At 35.4% G+C, this 21,829-nt stretch overlaps 1 protein-coding gene across 1 annotated transcript in view; it reads right to left on the bottom strand.

The window, feature by feature from the left end:
• The window catches only part of Top1 (DNA topoisomerase I), an 80,061-nt gene that overhangs the window by 17,014 nt on the left and 41,218 nt on the right, over positions 1 to 21,829 (bottom strand). Inside the window, exons 5-13 of the mRNA XM_026383171.2 lie at positions 21,271 to 21,326; positions 18,729 to 18,824; positions 17,823 to 17,898; positions 14,556 to 14,662; positions 8,571 to 8,686; positions 4,370 to 4,491; positions 3,563 to 3,685; positions 1,423 to 1,610; positions 1,022 to 1,166 (exon numbers count right to left, since the gene is read on the bottom strand). Of these exons, the coding sequence (XP_026238956.1) occupies positions 1,022 to 1,166; positions 1,423 to 1,610; positions 3,563 to 3,685; positions 4,370 to 4,491; positions 8,571 to 8,686; positions 14,556 to 14,662; positions 17,823 to 17,898; positions 18,729 to 18,824; positions 21,271 to 21,326 (1,029 nt within the window). The remainder of the gene's footprint in view (positions 1 to 1,021; positions 1,167 to 1,422; positions 1,611 to 3,562; positions 3,686 to 4,369; positions 4,492 to 8,570; positions 8,687 to 14,555; positions 14,663 to 17,822; positions 17,899 to 18,728; positions 18,825 to 21,270; positions 21,327 to 21,829) is intronic.

Below are 21,829 nucleotides of genomic sequence, written 5' to 3'. Positions count from 1 at the left end.
AGATGGAGAGAACATTCAACAAAGTCAGATTATTAAGAAATATAAATGAGGGGTTGGGAGTGTGGCTCAGTGGTAGAGCGCCTACCTCACACATGTGAGGCACTGAGTTTGATCCTTAGTACCACATAAAAAATAAAGAAAGAAATATAAATGAAAACTAAGATTTCATCTCACCTCAGCCAGAATGGCAACTATCAAGAATAAAAGTAATAATAAATGTGGGGGAAGATGTAGGCAAAAAGGTACATTCACTCATACATCATTGATGGGACTTGGTGGACTGCAAATTAGTGCAACAGTCTGTAAAGCAGTATGGAGACTCCTCAAAAAACTAGGAATGGAACCACCATTTAACCCAGTTAGCCCACTACTTAGTATAATTCCAAAGAAATAAAAAAAATAAAAATAAAAATAAAGATTCTACAGTGACACAGCACACCAGTGACACAACAGCACCAAGCACCATTCATAATAGCTAAGCCATGGAAACCAATCTAGATGCCCATCAACAGGTAAATGGATAAAGAAAATAGTTAAATGGATAAAGAAATTGTTATATACATACACAATGGAATATTATTTAGACATTAAGAATGAGTTTATGACATCTGTCAGTAAATGAATGGATCTGGAAACTATCATACTAAGTAAAACAAGTAAATCCCAGAAAAATCAAAATTCAAATGTCTTCTCTGATATGTGGATGCTAATCCACAATAAGGGGATGTGGGTAGGAAACAGTAGTTCAGTGGATTAGACAAAGGGGAATCATGGGAAGGGAGAGGGATAGGAAAAGGAAAGACAGTAGAATGAATCTAACATAATTTTCCTATATATACATATGAATACACCACAGTGAAGCTCACCAATGTGTACATCCACAAGACTGGGATCCTAATTAGAATAAGATATATTCCATGCTTGTAAATCAGAATGGAGTCTACCATGCATAACTAAAAAAAAAATTAAAAAGATTATTAACCCCCTAATGGGATCAGTCCTTAGTTATTTAGCTCCTTACCTTGATTCGTGAACTGGGATTTAACATGATGTATTTAATGGAACCTTGGATGTTCTGTGTCCAAGATACCAGCCAAGTAACTTTATTATCATGCCGGACCTCTTTCCATTTATGTCCCGGAGGAGGAGAAGGAACCTTGGCATCTCTATGAAAATAAGAAAGCAGAGAAATGAGAAGAAAGAAACAATTTCACCTTACGTATCTGCTGGGCATTTACTTCCAAATTTTCTCCTTGTAACTCAACCTAAAAAACACTCGGGAGATCTACCCACAGAAATATACCATGTTGCTCTTACTCCTTCCTAAACAGTCCTCACTGACATGGAGAACAGTCCTAACTATTGGCAATAAAGGAAGCCCTTCACCTCATTTCTGACCTAAAAAATAACTGTCATACTTACTTGCTACAGTTGATGATTATATCCTCAGGCATGATCCTTCTTTTCAGCATGCCCGTCTTTGGATGGTTGCCACGGCCAAGGAAAAGCCCAGGAGGCTCTATCTTGAAGTTGGCAATCCTCTCTCTATGGTTATCCATAATACAAAAGCCATATTCTTTCAGCAATTTTTCATTTTCCTCTTTGATTTTCTGGAATACAGCAAAGTAATCAAAATGGATTCAAACTGCTGCTCTCTGTTCACCTATTTTTTATCTCTTGTGGAAGAACAGGTCAAAAATCACTAAGAAATAAATTAAAGTATAAGAAAACATCTGATAGATTTTTCAGAGACAATAAAATCCTCCCCCTAAAAATCTATCTAGAACAACTAACTTCAACTACAGATTCAAAACTGATTTCTCAGCACTGGGGATATAGCTCACTGGTGGGGAGTCTGGCTAAAGGGCATGCTCAAGGCCCTGTGTGTGATCCCCAGTCCTGGAACAGGGCGGGGTGAGGCAAGAAGAGCCTGACTACACACACAAAAAAAATCTGATTCCTTTTTTTTGGTACTGGGGATTGAACTCAGGGGCACTTGCTCACAGAGCTACATCCCCAGCCCTATTTTGTATTTTATTTAGAGACAAGGTCTCACTCAGTTACTTACCGCCTTGCTTTTGCTGAGGCTGGCTTTGAACTGGAAATCCTTTTGCCTCAGCCTCCTGGCCACTGGGATTACAGAAAGGCATGCCCTACCTTGCTGGATAATTCCTCTATTTTAAACAATGTGTGTTTATAAGTATTATCTGGGTGTTTTTAAATATAACTTTAAAAAGTCCTTCACAAAAGCCAAAGCCATTTGGTTAAAAATTATTTCATAAGGGTTTTTAAAGCCTAGACAAATTTGTTTCATGGATTATTTCTTAGGTTTATGGGTATATATACTTTATACTTTGTGATACTTGCTCCTCCTCTTGTGGGGGAAGAGAGAGTTCCAACCTCCTTATCTTCTGTCAACTGTTCACCATCTTATATTGATAACCAAGTTCTGCTGCTTTGTGGGTATTAACTAAATTTGTTGGTTGCGTCCTTGGCAGGGGCTAAGAAGGTCATGTTAATAAAAGCTTTCTATATTTGAATCACCATTTCAAGAACAAAGCTCCAAAGTGGTCTTAAAACAAAACAAACAAACAACAAAAAAAAACCTAAAGTAAATAATATACTAAATTTCACTAATTTGGAATATCAGTTAAAAGATTAACCTAAGAGTAAAAACATCTGATGCAGTTATCATTCCTAAAGTGACTCAGTAATTTTTAAACTTAAGACCTAGAATAAATAAATATTAAATTCAATGAATGTAGAGCTGGGCGCATGGTGCACACCTATAATCCCAGCAGCTCTGGGAGGCTGAGACAGGAGAATTTCGAGTTCAAAGCCAGCCTCAGTAAAAATTAGGTGAGACCCTGTCTCTAAATAAAATACAAAACAGGGTTGGGGATGTGGCTCAGTGGTTGAGTGTCTCTGAGCTCAATCCTCAGTACCACCCCCCAAATGATTATGTAAGCATGACAGGTCCTTTAAAAAACTGAAACTACAGGGCCTTGAAGTACAAAGAATCCTTTAACATCCTTAACTTAATAAAAAATCTACCCTGAATTCTTCTAGATTATGTGTTATCAACTTTTTCTAGATAAAGTATTTTAGGGTCCAAGTGGGAATAAAGGGAAGGGTCTCTGTTGCAACTACTGATCTCTGCTACTACTGAATAAAAGCAACAGAGAATATATAAATAAGTAGATGTGTCTGTTTCAATTAAACTTTTTTACACAAACAGGTAGCATGTACAAAAAAACATGTGTGCTAGATACTAGAAAGACCCTTCAGCAATGAGGATGGCCAAGACTAAAAGTGGATAAGTGTGTAAAACAAATCAAAGAATAGGGAGGTATACATGGTTGATTCTTAAATCCTTAATATCTAGTACCACTGTGGGACAGGTTTTCAATGGAACAACATCAGGGTTCTTATATTGAGCTAATGAATAAAGAACAGTGAATTAATACTGATGTCAATGATGTGTCCCAAAGAACTAAGAATAAATTGAATGAATTAATCACTATTCCAAAATTCTCTAGAGGTTTAATAAATTCTGTAGTACCAATTTTTCTTCTTTGCTCATCTGTTTCCGAGCTTCCGACTGAGCTTTGAAATACTGGTTCATGTGGGTAAAATCACATTTGCTTAGACTGGTGATTGTATTTTTCTCTTCATTAGTCATTTCCTAGTCAAAAGAAAAGGGGGAGATAAAGATTACTTTTATGTGGTTTCTTGGGCTCTTGGCAAATTGCCACAAATCTCAGGTAGATGAATAAAACTTTGAGAGACATGGATATGAGCAATTACTTTAGTGATGAGAGAAACAGTTCAATACTCATTGTCTCTTAGCAACATTACCCCTGCTCTACTAACTCATTAAATCTGATATTCAGAGCTAGTTCAGGAGACAAACTTTAGTTCTTTAGTCACAAATTGAGATTATTAGAGTTTTAAAAACCACCTCAATAGATACATGTGGTTTTAAGAGCAGAAAGTAGGTTAAGCAAAATGAACAAGAATTAAGACAAATGGGATGTCAGATTAACATCTCTGCAATAGCAGAGGGAAGTCCTAGAGAGTCAAATTTTCCTTTGTTCAACTGGATTGAGGTTTTCTGTTTGTCTTAATCTGATTAAACCCCCTCCTGCAGTTATATGAGAGCTGAGAGAAAAAAAAATAAGATTTCTTGGATAGAAATTACCCATAATATATTAAGTAAACAGACAAAAAATATACAATTTGTAATACAACAAGATTCATAAAACTCAGATTTTATATCAGGGAATTTTTTGTAAAATCATAATTTATACTTAGTATTTGACCAACATTTTTGAAAGCCACTAAGGATCTAATACATGGACTATAGTACCTTTCTCCAGTCTTTAAAGAAATTTTTTCTAAATATTTCCTTAGTAGTATATTCATGGTCGAGCATTTTTGCAAAGAACGTAGCTACTTCTTCTGCTTTGGGGCTCAGCTTCATGACTTTACCTAGAAGAAAAAGTTGTTCCAAGAAGTAAGGTACAATATTTATATTCTAAATGTAAATACTGAGTACCGGAGACTTCTTTAATAACCAATTTAGCATCTTATGGAATGGTAAAAAGGTCTGGTGACAGTTACAACAAAACAAAGACAACATACTGATTTACATCTACTTGTTTAAATTCTCCTCCTCTTTTGGAGATATTTACCTGGCTTATTTTTGGAGACTATGCCAGTTAACTGTTCCCAGGTGCCTGCTCAGGACAAGGATGACCTGGGGAAGGCCCAGTCACTCTTCCTTTTCCTTTCAGCAAGCAGGGTCCTTTACACCTCTTCAACGGTTTTTAAAAATCAAATCCTCAGAGGGAGTCCTGCCACTGCTAAGCTAAGCAGCCTGTTCAAGAAGGGGAGGAAGGGATAGGGAAGGGAGCGGAAGAAAGGAATTGCAGGGAAAACAAATAGGCATCTTTCTTCTTCAAAGTTAAGTGGGTGGAATATGAATTTTTTAAAAATTCTATATAGCAGGCAAGCCCAGATTTCCCATAAAACTTAAATAAGACCTCAGAGTTCATTGCTACTAGAAGTATGTGTTACAAAGACCAAAAAAGCATTAATATCATGAGGGAATTTTGTCAGAAATATAGAATACTGGGCCCTAACCCTAGACCTACTGAATAAGAAACTGCATTTGAATGAGAATCATATTCACGAGGGTTTGCAATGCACTGCACTGGAATACAGGTACTATGAGGCTGCCTTTTACAAAAACAGTATTCATCCATAGCACAAGGGATGGCTAGGGTTCCTCATAGCATGCAGTGTTTGTATCACAAAGCTGCTTACTGGTAAAGAAAATGTGGATAGAGCCTGGGGGTTTTGCATATCTTAATTAGATAAAAAGCAATAAAAGAAAAGCACTTTGGAGTTAAATCTACTTTTCAAAGAGAGTACTTTGAACAGAACAACTTCCATTTTTTCCTTGTACATCCAACTTTATGAACCAATACATGCCCTAATAATAGCATCTGACTAATATTAACAATTCAATTAAAGGAGTTCACATTTAATATAGAAACCTAAAATTTAACCAAAAATCCATTTACGATAAAACTCAGAAGACATCTCATCCCCTGACTGTAGGAATATGGGGAACTGTATCACAAAATTCAAACTCATAGTAGACAGAAAGAACCTATTTGGCCATCATTTAAAAGACCAACAGGTGGCGCAGCTTTCCCTTCTCAATCTCCTCAAATTTCTGTTTTGGAAGGAAGACTTGGAGAGGATAAACTAGATCTAGAGACTGCCAGCTCTTCACAGAACTCAGGCCTGAACCAGATGACAGAACTGATATGCTTCCAATGTAAATGAAGATATTAAGCCACTAAGAATAAAATGAATGGTTAAGAAAAATGTGAATTGTTCTCTGGTATGTTTGGTATATACCATGTATTAATAGTATTTGGGGGGGAGAGAGAGAGAAAGACACTCAGGGCTATCTTACTGAATTCTGTCCCAACAGAGGAAGTAATTGTAACTTGTCTTGTTTAAAATAAGCTGTCAAAAGATTAAATAACAGCTCCCTGCTGCAGGGTAGTGGGAGGATGACTTGAAGATTCCTGGCAATGGTCATATTTTATAGAAAAGGGTCATCTCCAGTAAAAGGAAATTGCTGAGTCAGAGCTGAAAACTGAAGGTCCTTTGAAGAGGCAGTGATTCCCTACTTCAGTCAGCCATTACGCCCACCTTCCCTGAGAATTCTCTTCCCCAGAGAGTAGGCAGCATTGACATTATCAGTTTGAGCTAAGGAATCAATACTTTTTGACTTAATACAAAGTGGGAGTTTTCACAATCAAAGGAAGAAATCCCAGAGGGAAATCTGAGAAATGTTAAAACTCTAGAACTGAAGGACTAGGCAAGAATGGGGGAAAGGATGGGGTGGGGTTGCAGCTCAGTGGTAGAGTGATTGGGTAGCTGTGAGAGGCACTGGGTTCAATCCTCAGCACCATATAAAAAATAAAGGTTAAAAAATTTTTTTTTAAAGAATGGGGGAAAGGACCGTGGCAACAACTAATCTAGGCCTTGCCTTCAGTTTTAAAAAGTAAAAGAAATCCCAAGACTAGAAAATCTAGCTTTTCCCTTCAATCTCTTTGAACCTCAACGTGAGGCTTTTGTGGTTGAGTTTTATTAATAATTATTTTTTAATATCTTTCCCAGAATACCTGTACCTTATGATAGTCTTGGTATTTGAACACAGGTATATATCCTTTAAAAAAAAGAAATTCTGTATAAGTACCAAACACTAACTGATTGTGCCACTGGAGGTAAATGGATGGAGTTGGAGGATATCATACTAAGTGAAGTAAGCCAATCCCCAAAAACCAAAGACTAAATATTCTGGTAAGTGGATGCTGATTTGTAATGTGGGGGGTGGGGGGGGGAGAGCTTGCAGAGAATGGAGGAACTTTGGGCAAAGGGGAGAGGGGAGACAGCATGGGGGCAGGAATGATGATGGAATGAGATGAACATCGTTACCTTAGGTACATGTATGACTCCACTTATGGTGCAACTCTATGTCGTGTACAACCAGAGAAATAAAAAGTTGCGCTCCATTTGTGTACAATGAATCAAACTGCATTGTACAACTAATTAATCAAACTAGCATGTACAACTAACTAGAACAAATAAATTTTTAAAAAAATTCTGGCTTACCACTCTTGTTCCTTTTCTCACTTATAGACCCAGTCCTTCAGTATGACTTACAATTGAGCATCCTTATCCAAAATGCTTATAACTAGAGTATTTAGGATTTCAAGTGTTTTTCCCCCTTTTTATATGTTGTACTATTTGCATTAACATTATGAGAAATATTGAGAATGGGACCCAAGTCTAAACACAAAATTCATTTATGTTTCATACATACAAAGCCTGAAGGCAAGTTTATGTAATTTTTTTAAACATTCTTAAGCATAAAACAAAGTTTCACTTTCTGGTATGTCAGGTTGGTGCTCAAAAAATATTTTCAGATTTTGGAGCATCTAGATTTCAAATCTGGGATGTTCAACCTATACTACCTTAGACCCATAAGGATCTGTGGCACTGAAGCCACTGTTGGTGGGCAAAAAGATGTACCAGAGCTCTCAAAAGTTTTGTCACCAGTGCTTTTCAGCAGTCTTTTTTTCCAGTGTTTCTCAAAGTTTGGTCAGTAGACCACTTGGTTCAGAAGCACCCATTCCTACTCCACACCTATTCAATAGCTATTGCCCAGATCCATTCTGGTAAGTAACCTCAAACCCTTAAGCACATAAGCACTCTAGCTATTACTGCATAGAGCTCTTGGAATGAGGGAAATCAACTGAACATTATCATCTATGTATTGCTGCACTGACAACAGAAGGCTATTTTCAAATCTGTCAACACAAGTATAGAAAAATTGGTGATGGCTAAGACACAATTCTGAAGGTTCTAAGAGACCCAGGCAGGCATTTCTTTAAAGCAACTTATCAGACTTGACTGCATATATACCAAAGGCATATTGTTATATTACGAAGATGAAGAACAGATTCAAGTAGTCCTAGCTAGAGGTTGACAGCAGAGTAATTAATCTTCCACCAAATACTAATACTATTTTTAGAAATAAGCAGCTTGTTGGCCTGCATTATTATCCCTAACACAAAATATTACCATTAAAATTAGACTTTTCTAACTACTCCATTGCACTGAGTTGGTCCAAGGAAATCACATTCAGATAAAAACCTGTAGTGGGTTGGGGTTGTAGCTCAGAGGTAGAGTGCTTGCCTAGCATGTATGAGACAATGGGTTCAATCCTTAGCACCACATAAAAATAAACCAATAAAATAAAGGTATGCTGTCCATATACAAATATCAAAAAACCTTAAAAACAAAAACCTTTAGCTTGAGGACCATGGACTGTGAGTTAAGTAAACACCTGATGCCTCTTTCTTGAAACCATGTAATAACTAAAACAAAATAAATAGAAAGTGGGATTCTTCCTCATTTTCTATCCCTAAATAGAAGCAGACACCTTTTCTTGGCCAAGAATCAGACAATTTGGAACAACTCACCATCATAGTAAAACTTGACACTCTCTGGAAGGGGCTCATATGGTGGAGCAAATACAGGACCTTTATGTTCTAAGAATTTCCACTTGATGCCTTCAGGATAGCGTTCTTCTTCCCACCTTTTAAAGACAAGGCACAACCTCATTTAGTGATCACCTTGGCTATAGAAATTACCAACTATTAAATGCCAAAATAATTATAGGCTTAATTGGCTGATACTCATTCAAGGCCTGGATCAAAATAATCAAGTTTCTTTCATACTTTGAAAAAGTCAGCAATCACAAGGAAGATGAAATTCTCAGGTGAAGAGGAAAATACATTTCAACAGTTCAGTTCAAAGATTCTGAACATTAAAGATTATCACTTAAGGAGCTCAGCAACAAATGGATGCTATGGAAATAGAAACAGCTGTTTAACACAATGCTGTAACAGTATACCACAATGGTATATGTAACAGGGGTTATTATTTATGCTATTGGTATGTAGGAAAAGGATTCCTAAAAGTAGAGATGCTAAGTAAAGTATAGGGAGAAACGACCCTCTGGGAAAGTACATACTGTAACAAAAAGACCAGGAAATAATAGTTCAGGTGGGGCATGTTGAGTTTAAGGTACTTATAGGTTTACACAGATCTAACTAGCAGACACAGACAAATGAATCTAAAACTCAGAGGAAACAACTTTTTGGAAACCTTTTTATTTAAAAAAAAAGATCAAACATAAACAATAATTAATACAATAAACAACCACCTATACACAAACACTGCTAACATTTTGCTAAATTTCTTCTTTTGGTTAAGGCATTTCAAAGTTAATTGTAGACCAGATATTTTACCACTAAATATTTCAGCAAGTATCTTTATAAAAATGATATACTCACATAATTATAAAGATACTATTATATCATCAAAATAATTTTCTCTTATCATTCTAATATTCAGCCTGATTAATAACTTCCCAATGATATTCAAAATATATTTTTATAGAGTAGGTTTTAATAAGATCATATATTGCAGTTTGTAGATATTTCTACAAAGTCTCCTCTTGTTTGGAACAGACAAACCTTTCTTATCACCCTAACATTGAAGAAGAAAAAAAAAAAAAGGGTAAGCCAGATGATCTTATATACAGAATATTTTAAAACTTTACAGGTTACTATTTCTACTTTAAAATGAAAGGACCTACAATTCTATTAAATAAGTCCTTCCAAGTCCAATATTTTACTGCAAGTTTTTTCTTTTTCTTTGTAGTGCTGGGAATTGAATCCAGGGCTCTGAGTAAGTGCTCTACCACTGAGCAGTATCCCAAGTTCAAGTTCAGAAAACATCAAAAGAAAATTACACATAGCAAATCATACTGTAATAACAGTATTACTACAAAACCGAAATCAATCTAGTCAAATGATTTTCAACTAGAGTGCTTAAAGGGGGAAAGACAGTCTTTTCAACAATGGTGTAAAATGATGACACTGGGCACTTACCTTATAGTATATATAAAATTTAATTATAAAACAAAACATGCAAACAACAACAACAACAAAAACCCACAACGGACCAAAGACCTAACAGTAAGTGCTATAACTATAAAATCTTTAGAAGAAAATATAGGGGGAAAATTTTACAACTTTGGATTTAGTAATGAAAAACAACACAAAAAGAAAAATAAGTTGGGCTACATGAGGATAAAAATGTCCCTTTATCAATGAATATATTCAAGAAAATGAAAGACAATTCACAGAATAGAAGAAATATCTAAAAAACCATACATGTGATTAGTCTAATAGCCAGAATATACAAAGAACTCCTTGCTCGGCAAAGTGGCATGTACTTGTAGTCCCAGATACCTGGGAGAATGAAGGATCACTTAAGCACAGGAGTTCAAGGACAGCCTGGGTAACACAGGGAGGCATGGTTTCTTAAATGCAAATCAAAACCACAATGAGATACCACTCATACCTGTTAAGCTGGCAATAAAACTTTAAAAAATAACAAGTTATGTAGAGATGTGGAGAAAGTAGGACCTTGGGCATTCTGGTATGAATGGTCCAGTCATTTGATCCCTAGGAATAACCACCCCCACACACACACACACCAAAAATAGGAGTTCCTTCAAATACTTGTAGCACTGTATGCTAGAGTCAAAAAGGTGGAAACAACCCAAGTGTCCTTGGACAGATGAATGGATCAACAAAATGGGATATATACATATAATGGAATATTATTCAGTCATAAAAAGGGAAATAACTTCTGATGCATGATACAACATGGATGAACTTTCGGGACATTCTGTTAAGTAAAATAAGCCAGTCCACAAATGAATAAATACTATATAATCCACTTTTATGAGGTACCCAGAATGGTCAAATTCATAGACACAGAAAGCAGAACAGTAGTCACAGGGGGCTGGGGCATATGGGGAAATGAAAATTAGTGTACAATGGGTTCAAAAGTTCAAAGTTTCAGTTTTGCAAGACAAAAGGAGTTCTGGAGATGGATGGTGGTGATCATGGTGCACAAGAATATAAATATACTTAATGCCACTGAACTGTATGTACATTTAGAATTATGTTGGTGTCTTAATTACACATTTAAATAATTTTTTAAAAAGTAAAGACTTATATTTTTAAAAAAGATTTAATAAAATCTTAGACCTAGGAGGAGCATTAAAGATCTTCCATAATCAACCTACCACTTTATAGATGCAGGTAGGAAACTGGCAGAATCTTCTCATTAGTAGTTGACAAAGAAAGGCCTGCATGCAAGAACTCAACCAACCCCACAGTTTATTCCTCTCTAAATCAGAGAGAACATATATTCTTGTATACATGTATGTGAAAGTATTTGCAAGGAATTAACTGTTGTAGCAGTCACAGAATAGGTGAAAGGAGACTCAGAATGCCATATTTTCCCTAATGCAGCCAGGACTTGGCTCTATGGCTTATGAATACAAGTTAAGTAGCAAGTTTATAATAAAATTCACTTGAAAAGGGAAAGGTGAGAAAATGCTAGAAATATGTATAAGATAGGAAAGTAAATCCACATGCTTCTTGAAATTAAGTTCCCTAGGAGATAACAAGCACCTCAAAGTATACTGTAAAACTGTTATAATTTTTTTTTTAATCAGAAATAAAAGACACACTACAGCTGTCTTGAATTTAACCTCTGGAATTAAGGGCAATTTCTCTGACATCAGGATATCTATGACCCATATTCCTTAAGTTTCTTACCATTATATAACTGATAGTATTCATGAATCCTGACCTTTCAAGCACTAATTCCTTATATTATACTCCTAATTTCTTACATTATCCCTTTGCTAAGAGACTAGAAATCTTATTTAAAGTCACACCTAACATCTGCAATAAACTCCCCAGTTTCTAAATCTCTTTGTGAAGCATCAAATGTTAATTAGACTCAGGTTTCAACAGGTCATCCCTGACAACAAAAGTGTAAAAGTGTACTTAACACAGAGCTGTCACCCTATACAGCTACACTGGGTAACAGTTAAAAACAGGTTCATCTGGGTTAAATAGATTTTCATAGATGAGTCAGTGCCACCACTTTTAACACTTTTTTTTTTAAATTGGGAAGATATGATAAAGCAAAAAAAAAAAAAAAAAAAAAACTCGAGGGATCTGAACTATTTTTCCACCCTCCCATAATTACCAAACTTAGGGAGATAAGGATCAGAATAAGCCACCTCCCCCACTTTTGGTCAAGAGCAATATATCTGAAAATACTGGAGGAAGGCAAAAAGATCTGCACATTTGTCAAGCTAGTAAAGTGTGTGATTCTTTTAGAGGGATAGCAAGAGAAATAGCAAAAATGAGAATATTTGCCATTTTCAGTTCTCCAACTGGGTCAATTTGGGAAGTCAGTGAGAACACTGGAATTCAATAAGTGAACTATGGTAATTGGTTAGGAAGTCATTAATCCACAGAAATAAAGATTTGTACAAACTTAAGCACTTTTGTTGAAAAGAATGCACAAAGTTGAACAATCTAACTTGAGAAAAACTGTAGCAAGTAACTGGTCATTCCCAAATATCTTTAGTTCAAGACTAGCCAACTCTTCCACTTTAAGCCACAATAAGAATAAAAACATAAATCATGGTCTCTCAGAAGTAACATGTGGCAACAATAATGAGGATTTCAATCACAAAGACAAAAATAGGTTATTAAATCCTTCCAGGGCACCTAATTCTACACACATGGGCTGGATCAGGATAAGAGTCCATCTTTATTGAGCCCAATTTCTAAAAGAAGAGAAACCTCAGGGAGCTCCTAATGACAAGTAAATCCAACAATCACTTATTGAACACCCACCACAGAACCCAGAGAGATTCAACAGAGATTCTCAGGACTCTTAATAGTACTCCCCTAATTTACACAATCATTTTAGTGCATTTAAAAAATTGTTTAAAGGTCATAAAAACCTTTTACTACTTTATGAAAATAAAACCACGTTCCTTTACTTTCTACTCTCTGACTTCTGGAAAGGCCCAGGTTTCCCCTTGCTCTGTTCATCCTTTCTACTCTTCACCTTTAACCAAAATGTCCTACCAACAAGCCAATAATGGTTGTCACTATGTGGAAACATTTCTGTGCTGCTGTTCCCAGGAACCTCCATGGGTACTACTCTACTATCTCAGAGGTGTAATGATAAAAGTCATAGTAAACACAAATGGGTCTGTAAACCACACACCAAACTGAGAATAAAGATACTCCAAGACTGCAAAGGAATATGGGAATGGAGTAAAGAGGCAAAGGTTTATGTTCTAACTCATAAAACTCAGGATCACTTGAATTTTTTCCAACATAAATACCAATCATGTATCACTGATATAGTAGATAAATAACACAAAATTTTAAGAAAAATAAAATGTGTCTATTTTAAAATTCGAAAAGTAGAAAAAAGTTCTACACCTAAAAAGTAAACTGTTGTTGCTAACCTTCCCTCTGAAATAAATACATTTGAAACTTCACTTCTACAGAAAAGAGTTCCTATTTCTCATAATCACAACCTTAGGTACTTTTACTTATTAAACTTTCCAATCTGAGGGGCACTGAAGAAAAAGATGTGTCTTTTTTTTTCCATCTTAAGTTCTTAATGTTATGTTTATTAACCATTAATTTTCTTTATAAACTGGCTATTCTCTTTACATTTCTCTTACAAGAGCTCGTCTTTTTTCACATTAGAAATATCACACCTTTGCATTACAAATATATTCCTTTTTTTAATGTCATGAAGCTGTTTGTCACATGGAAAATTTCAATTTTGATGTATCAAATTTATAAATAATTTCTTTATGGCTCTGGTTATGTTCTACATCTCTACTTCAAAAGAGCTTCACTATTCTACAATTACACAAATATTATTCCAGGTTTTCTTATGGATGTGTCCTTTGTTATTGTTTTAATGAACAGGCAGTTTTTCCAATATGATTTGTAGAATAACACATCCTTTCCCTATCATTAAAATGAGTGTTTGCAATACCAACAATGAACTGTAACTTCAAAAAGCTAGGGAAAAAAAATATATTGAAAGTTCCTACCCAAAGGAAACGATTTTAGATTTGTTTAACCCGATTTAAATGTCATACAATGTATACCTGTATGAAAGCATCATGTTATCCACTAATATGTAAATTTTCTTTGTTTTTAAGTACCAGTGAAAAATTAAGTTTAATTTAAAAGAAATAAATAAATGCATTTGCACTTTGTTCATGTGCTAAGTTCCTATCAATATATAGGCTACTCCTATAGTTCATTAGGTTCAATGAGTAGAATCTAGTTTTGAAATCAAACAATTTCCAAGCTAGTTAATGACTTCACTAGAACCTGGAAAACTTACTTCAGATGATATTCTGGAGAATTCTTTTAAGTATTCCCCCCAAATGTCAGAATGTCACCTTTAATAACTCAATACTCTTACTTAATTAGATTGTGCAATAAAAGCCCTGATATTTTAACCCAGCACTGAGAGGTTACCATTTCCACTTCTGCTCCTCTTCTTTCTTCGGCTTCTTTTTCTTGTTATCTGGCTCAGGAACTTTTTTATCTTTATCTTTATTCTTGGGTTTTTTCAATTTACCATCCTACAAAGAAATATGGTGAGAAAGCACTTAAATAAGAACTGATCACACTTCCAGAAGCAGTTTTTGGGAGCCATTAGGAAGAAAAACTGTAATCATAGAATATCAGAACTGGAGAGGATCAGATTTCCAATCCTCTCTCTTGACAGATGAAGAAAAATTTATTGGTACTTCATAATGGAGCAGTTACTTCCCAAAACTCCCTAACAAATACAGGAAAGTAGTTAAAAAATACTCATTTTGCAGGGGAAGAGCCTGGGAAAATGTATTTTTAAACCTTACGGGAGTTTGGAAAAGCACTGCTATAGAAAGTAACCCTAGTGTAGTGTACTTTCCAAATTTACTTCCTCACTTATCTTTAAATCCACATATCTTATAATCTTTTGGAATATAATCAAATAATGGGTATAGGAGGCCATGCATTAGATATTTAGTATTCAATTTTGAAGGAAATTCCAATTCATTGGGGGAATATTTTCTATCCTTACTGCTTGTATACACAAATATTTTGGATGTTCAAAAAGAAGTACTGCTTCTTATGGTGCTATTTCTTTATGGCTCTTCTTTAAACTATAAAGATATATGAGCTGATCATGATAGAATAATAAAAGAGCATCAAACCTAGGTTTGAGTGCAACTCACCAATAAAGGAAGACAACTCTCAAAACACACACCTAGACAAAAGTATGATACTCAACAGGTGACGGTCCCACTCAATAGAACCTAAACTCTTTAGAATATTTTCTTTTGTCCTACCTATTTGACATAATTTAACTTTTTACTCAACAAGTTTCATACAGCAATGGAAAGTGGTTTTGAACAATGTTAAAATCAATTACAGAATGGCAGAACTGGAAAGACTTGTCTAAAAAAAAACTTTGAAACAGAGGGTTATGCCACTTGATCAAGGTCATACAGCTATGACTGACCACAACAAAAGCCCAAGTTTATGAGAAAAATAATAGAATGTGATTCATGGTAAGGACCAGAATAAACATTCTAGGACTACATGACAGGATGGCAATCAGGACAGGGATAAACTTAGGGTCTATAAGCAAATGCCTTTTAGGGTAAATAAGGGGAAAACTGTAGTACTACATATATTTAATGCAGGTGTAGGAAATATAAACGTGTAAAAATGTATGGAAGGAAAAGGTAATAAAGGATCACTTTAATTCAGATAATGTTTACTCTTTAGGCTGAACATAATACAGGAAAGGGAAATGTTTTCCAGTTAAGACATTTTCTGAACAACTATGCAGATGGTCCCATCAGGAAACAACTGGCTCATATTTTCAAGTCTCAAATTGTGATAAGCAGTCACTGGGAGACTTCAGAACAATTCCCAGAAACACAACAACAACAACAACAACAAAACCCCCACAGCCGGCAAGTAAGGTTAAATGACAGATTCTGCCATCTGGTTCCCTGCCACATTAAGACTGGGCTTTAATTCATACAGTCCTTTAGCCTGCTTTTTTTTTTCTTTCTTTCTTTCTTATAAGGCTGCTAAACAACAACAAAAAGAAGTTAACCATTCCTTTTTCCAAGTGGTTTAACAAATTCAGAGAAAAGTTATTATTTTGCATAAGCACAATTAAACAAAAGCAAGAGAATGCATGAACAGCTCAAGCTTTACTTTTCTTTTGACTGGTTTCTACTGATTATTTACACAAAAGTAGAGTGACTGGCTACCATAATCATTACTCATCATTTTACTCTCAATTACCTGAATTGGTTCTCATTAACTTGAACTTCTGCCAAGAACAGACTAATAAATAGAAAAACTACAATTTTCTAAATTCAGAACCTGATTTTCGAAGACTTAAGCTAACTCATCAATATTTTTTAAATTTAATTGATTCCATTAAAGACCTTTCTTCTTTCTCCTTATGGAGAGATCAGCAGTTCCACACGGCAGCTAGTGTGTTGGCTCTGGAATCAGCAAGGGATCAAATCATGGTTTTACCACTTAGCAGCTATGTGACCTCTGGCAATCAATTCAACCTCTCTATTCCTCATTTTCTACATCTGCCAAATCAGTAGGGCTTTGCACCTCTTATAGTTGCTGTAAGAATAAAATAATACATATGTAAAGCATGCAAAATAGTACCTGGCACATAGTAAGCATCTATTTCATTTAATTATATTTCTAAGATGATAAATTATGTTCTTAAGACTTGGTGCCCTTACTATCATTACCTGGTACTTCAACTATCCACCTCATGCTTGTGAACCCATTTTGCTCAACAGCAGCTAATCTCAAATGACGCCTACAGGCTAAGAACTCACACAAACCCTTTTCTTGGGAGAATACAGTTTTAAAAACCTCTGTGAATTTCTGTTCTTTAATTACTTCCTAATAACTTTTTAATACAAGAAATCAGAAGTGTCAAAAGGAGGAACCAAATTATTGTATTTTATATCCACCACAAGCATCAAATAGATTTCCTGGAGAAGTACTTGAACTGAACTGAGATTTTTTAAGGAAGCCAGAAGAAAAAAGGGAGGAGAGCATGTGTGCTCCAGACAGAAGGAACAACAAGTGCTACATAAAGCTCTAAAGCATAGAAGAATTTGGTATGGAAAAGAAACAAAGAAGGCCAGTGTAGCTAGAACAAGGTGAGCTCAAGAATAAGATGAAACTAGGAACAAGTTACAAGGGCCAGACTGAGGGAAACTGTGGTCAAGAACTTGGATTTTATCCTACATCCAAACCTATTAAAAGACTTCAAAGGGATAGTTACTGAGAGTAAAGAGCAAGCTTTGTTAGATATAAGAGACACTAAAAAAATTCTTGGGGAAAATCCTTCAGGTTTGTAAGCCAAAATGCGGTTTCTTATGAACATTTCCTACGTAGATTTGAAGATGTATTAATTTCTCTAAGAATATTGGTTTGGCAGCCTAACTACAGGTGGATATACAAGGAAGACAAACAGCAGAATCTGCAGATTCTGGTTAAGATACTTTGAGGGCTCAGAAGGTTTGCTGACTCAGAGGTCAACACAAAGCCACAGCCACCACTTACATGTGAAATTTTTTTCCTAATGTCACCACTACACCAATAAATTCCTATAACTCATTTACCTTCAGAAGTTGTTTTATGGAAAATGCCCACTTCCAAAATCAATCCCCAAAAGGCCTAAGTAGACTCCTTACTAACCTCTTCTTCCTCAGGTTTTCGCTTCTTCTCCTTCTTGATATCTTCTGTTTTGATTTTCTTAGGTTTATAATCAGCACTAGAAAGGAGAACAAGAATATGCAGTTAATGTAATTATGACTCAGGAGTTCTCACCCACGGGATTGGGACCTCCAAACTTTTGGAAGCCTCCATTGCAGTGACTGCTGTTACTCTTGACTAGGCATTCTTCAGGAGTAGAGAGGGTAAAGAAGGCCAGACCAAGGATCAATAATTACAGAATAAAAGAAACAACTTATATGATACACAGGCCTGGGAATGAAATGGGGTGGTAGAATACATAAGAAATAGACCCCACTATAACAAGTAAATCTGGGAACTAAATGCATAGCACAATGGCTGCCTCTAGCAATAACTTACTGGAACAAAATTCTGTATCAAATGAATATAAATGGGTTTGCTAAGTATGTTTCTTCTCCCATTTCACCCACTTCCTATCATAAATCCTTTGCAGATTCTTAGAGCATAGTAAACTAGAATTTAATTTGAGTGAATCTGGGAAGTAAATATATGTAAGATTTAAATAACTATTTTAAGTGACAGGAGTTTTATTAAATGTCTATACATTGAAACTTCATTTAGAATTTACTGAAAGGTATAACCCCTAGGAGAAATTTCTTTATCTGTGGCAGAAAAGTGATGATAAAGTGACCCTTATTTGCTTATCAAACTAACTCTCATAATTTCAAGAGAAATCAATTACCCAGCCTATTACCTGCAAATTCAAATGAGTAATATACGATTTCTCTGTATATTATAGACATACACCAAATTTACTCTTGTAAACACTCCATTTTGTTTTCAGAAACAAAGTTCATTTCACTAAACACCTCCCACACATCAAAATTCAAAGCATGGAGAAATACTCACTCATCCTCATCTCGAGGTCTCTTTAATGGCTTTATGTCCTCTTTAGGAGAAGCAAAATAGCCATCATCCTCGGGTTCATCTTTAATTCGTGGTGGGCTAATAACAACAAACAAACAAAACAGCTAGTTATTGGGGGCTAGAACACTTACAATACATTAAATAATACAAAGCAGTATTAAAACAAAAATAAAAAACCCAAAGTACACATTCATCATCTCACTGAAAAGAAGCTAATATAAGGATACCAATGTACATAAGAAAAATTATTTTCTATAAGTACCTCTTCTCATTTAATTCTCACTATAATCTAGTGTTGTAGGTGGTCTTGTTCTCATTTTATGGAAGAATCAATAGTATCAGGATTCAGGATGAGGACTCCCTATTGCAAGTCAATATTCTTTTCCATTATATTTTAGGTATCTTTGCCAGTAGCGTCAAAACTACCAATGGAATAAATCTTATTTTTTCAACTTATAAGGGATCCACTATGTATCTGATATCACAAATGACCTGAACTGATTGCTCTAGCACATCAAAGCTAAAATGGAGCTTTAAATATAAGGAAAGAAATAAAAATTGGTTTCCCCAGCTTGGCATCTTAAAGTCCCCCAAATCTGGCAGTAATGTATATGTATATCCAATTACATGAAAACACAACAAAGCTGACAAAATTACAAAGCAGGGAGAGTGCTATAAATGAGAAGGCCCAAACCAAACTGAAGCCATTCTCTATCCAATCTATTCTCAACCTGTTTAGGTTTTACTTAGAAAAATGCCTATTAATATAAGAAAAAATACCATTGTTTTTGTTAAGATTTCAACCTTCTGAATGTAAAAAAAAAAAAAAGATGATCCTATTAGACAATTATCTTCAGCCAAAAAAAAAGAAGGAACAATTTAAAAAAAAAATTAAAAAAAAAAAAAAAACTCTCAAAGGGACCAGGACTTAGTGTCCTGGAAATTATTCCTCCATGGTTAGGCACATCCTGCAGAATCTCACTGTCTTTAGTTCAGCAAATAGCCTCTCTAGGAAAAGCCACCATCTATAAAAGAGTGGGACTAAGGAATGAGCATCCAGACCCAGTTATAAAGCATATTCATAGATTTTTTTCCCCCTCCTCCCAAAAGTATACTGGATCCCTTTGGTTGTGACAGAGTTTGAGTATTTAAAGAAATTAGCTCTCCTTATTTTAGCACTCTCCTCACTTCTACAGCTATTCCCCTTCCCACCCAAATCACTGACAAAAGCCTCAAGGGTCCAGAAGGTAAGAAACACTGCCACTTACCCAACTAGTTAAGTAAACGCCAGATTCTAAGATGATTGTAGGGGAAGTTAGAAACATGTGGGCAGGGTTTCTAAGCCTGAATCATCAAACTAACCAGAAAACTGCTTTCTAATGAGGATTCTGGACTCTCTAGAGACACAAACACAATGCAGAAAGCAGTCCAACTAGGTGAATACAGAGACAAAAGCCTAGAAGAAGGGTGTGTTTTAACCTTCTAATCCTGAAAGTCTGAAAATGAAGTTTTGACTACATAGTAAGTCCAGAGAATCTATTCATACTTCAGTAAAAGTCCTAGGCAATCTCTTGGCAGAGATAAGCCACTCTGAGACACAGCTACTTCTTCCAAGAAATCAAGAGTTCCTACGGAAGCCTACAGCTCAGATATTTCCTAACTTTTATTGTTTTGAATTTCTAGAACAGTTACAAAACATGCCTGCAGAGGGCACCCACTTCTTATCTACTAAGGGCCTGGAGTACATGGCACAGTTTTCAAAAACTTATTTAAGAAAACTGAAAACTCAGTCAAGAAAGCAAATTTTCTGTCCCAGTCAATAATATAAAAACACCTCTAACAATATCTAACAAATCCACTCTGTTATTCAGTGGAGAGTATGAGAATACATTATCATAAAAGGAGTTGTTTGTTTTGTCTTTTAAACTAGAAGGGTCTTTTGGACTTATTTTAAGGAGTTGAGGCCAATGAGTACAACAGAATAAAGGCAGAAATATATAAAAAGTGATCTCTAGAATGTGCACACTTTCCTTTCCTTCTAGAAAATGATATATTTCTACCAAACCTATATCCCTAAAAAAAACAGATCAAGTAAGGTTCAATATATGAGCTTTACAATTTTTCGATGGAGGAATTCAGGGTAGGTAATTTTTCAGGAAACTCCATAGTTACTACTAAGAAGATTCTTTTTAGAGTGATGAAAATATTCTGGAACCAAGTAGTGAAGTTGTCTTGTAAACATACTACAAATCAATATGCATATTATATATAAATTTTAAAAATTTTCATGTCAACTGTCTCCACTCAAAATAACCTTATCTAAAATGTGCTGGTCAGTCTAACTGGTATTCTAGAAATGCTCTCAAGTTGGCTTAGACCAAGTCTTCTCACTGTTCATTTCCTAAGAACCACTAAGGTGGCCAGGTTGGTATCTTTGGGACAAGCTCAGACAACATTGCCACATGGACATGTGGCCTGATGGGCACGTAGGAAAAGGGAAGCCAAGACAGCAAAGGAGTCTTACCTAGAGAAGCCATTTTCCTTCTCCTTCTTTATTTTGGCGTCTCCAGAAGCTCTAATCTGAAAGGTAAAACAACAGACTAGTGCTTTAAAAGGAGTAACTCTGATAAAAACCTCTCTTATTTGAGAATACTTAGCATCAACTATTGGGGCACCTTGATCCTAGGTTGGCTCTTCTTGTTAGCAAAACTGAATAGGTGAATTAAAGGTCCTGACATTTTCCCAAGACTTGTTTTTCCTAATTCTTCTGGATGAAACTGTCTAACAGATTAAGAAAGGTTTCCATTCAAAGTGGCATTTTTTTATCTTTAAATATAATGGCAGGTCTCTTTTCCCCAATAAACATATTTCACTGCTGAAGGGTTTGCCCTTGGTAGTACAGAGAGAAAACCAAAACCAAATCAAATCGAATCGTCTGTTTCCTGCCTTCTCTGATTTTAGGCAAAGTATACTCATTTTCCCCTTCTTAGACATTTTCAAAAATCTTCATACATACGCAAAGGGACATTTGCGCGTGCCCGCGCACACACACACACACACACACACACAAAATCTCTGGAAGG

Source organism: Urocitellus parryii, chromosome 6 (assembly GCF_045843805.1).
Source record: "Urocitellus parryii isolate mUroPar1 chromosome 6, mUroPar1.hap1, whole genome shotgun sequence".
Taxonomy (NCBI): domain Eukaryota; kingdom Metazoa; phylum Chordata; class Mammalia; order Rodentia; family Sciuridae; genus Urocitellus; species Urocitellus parryii.
Note: the sequence above shows the minus strand (reverse complement) of the source record. Positions and strands in the feature narration are given on the sequence as shown.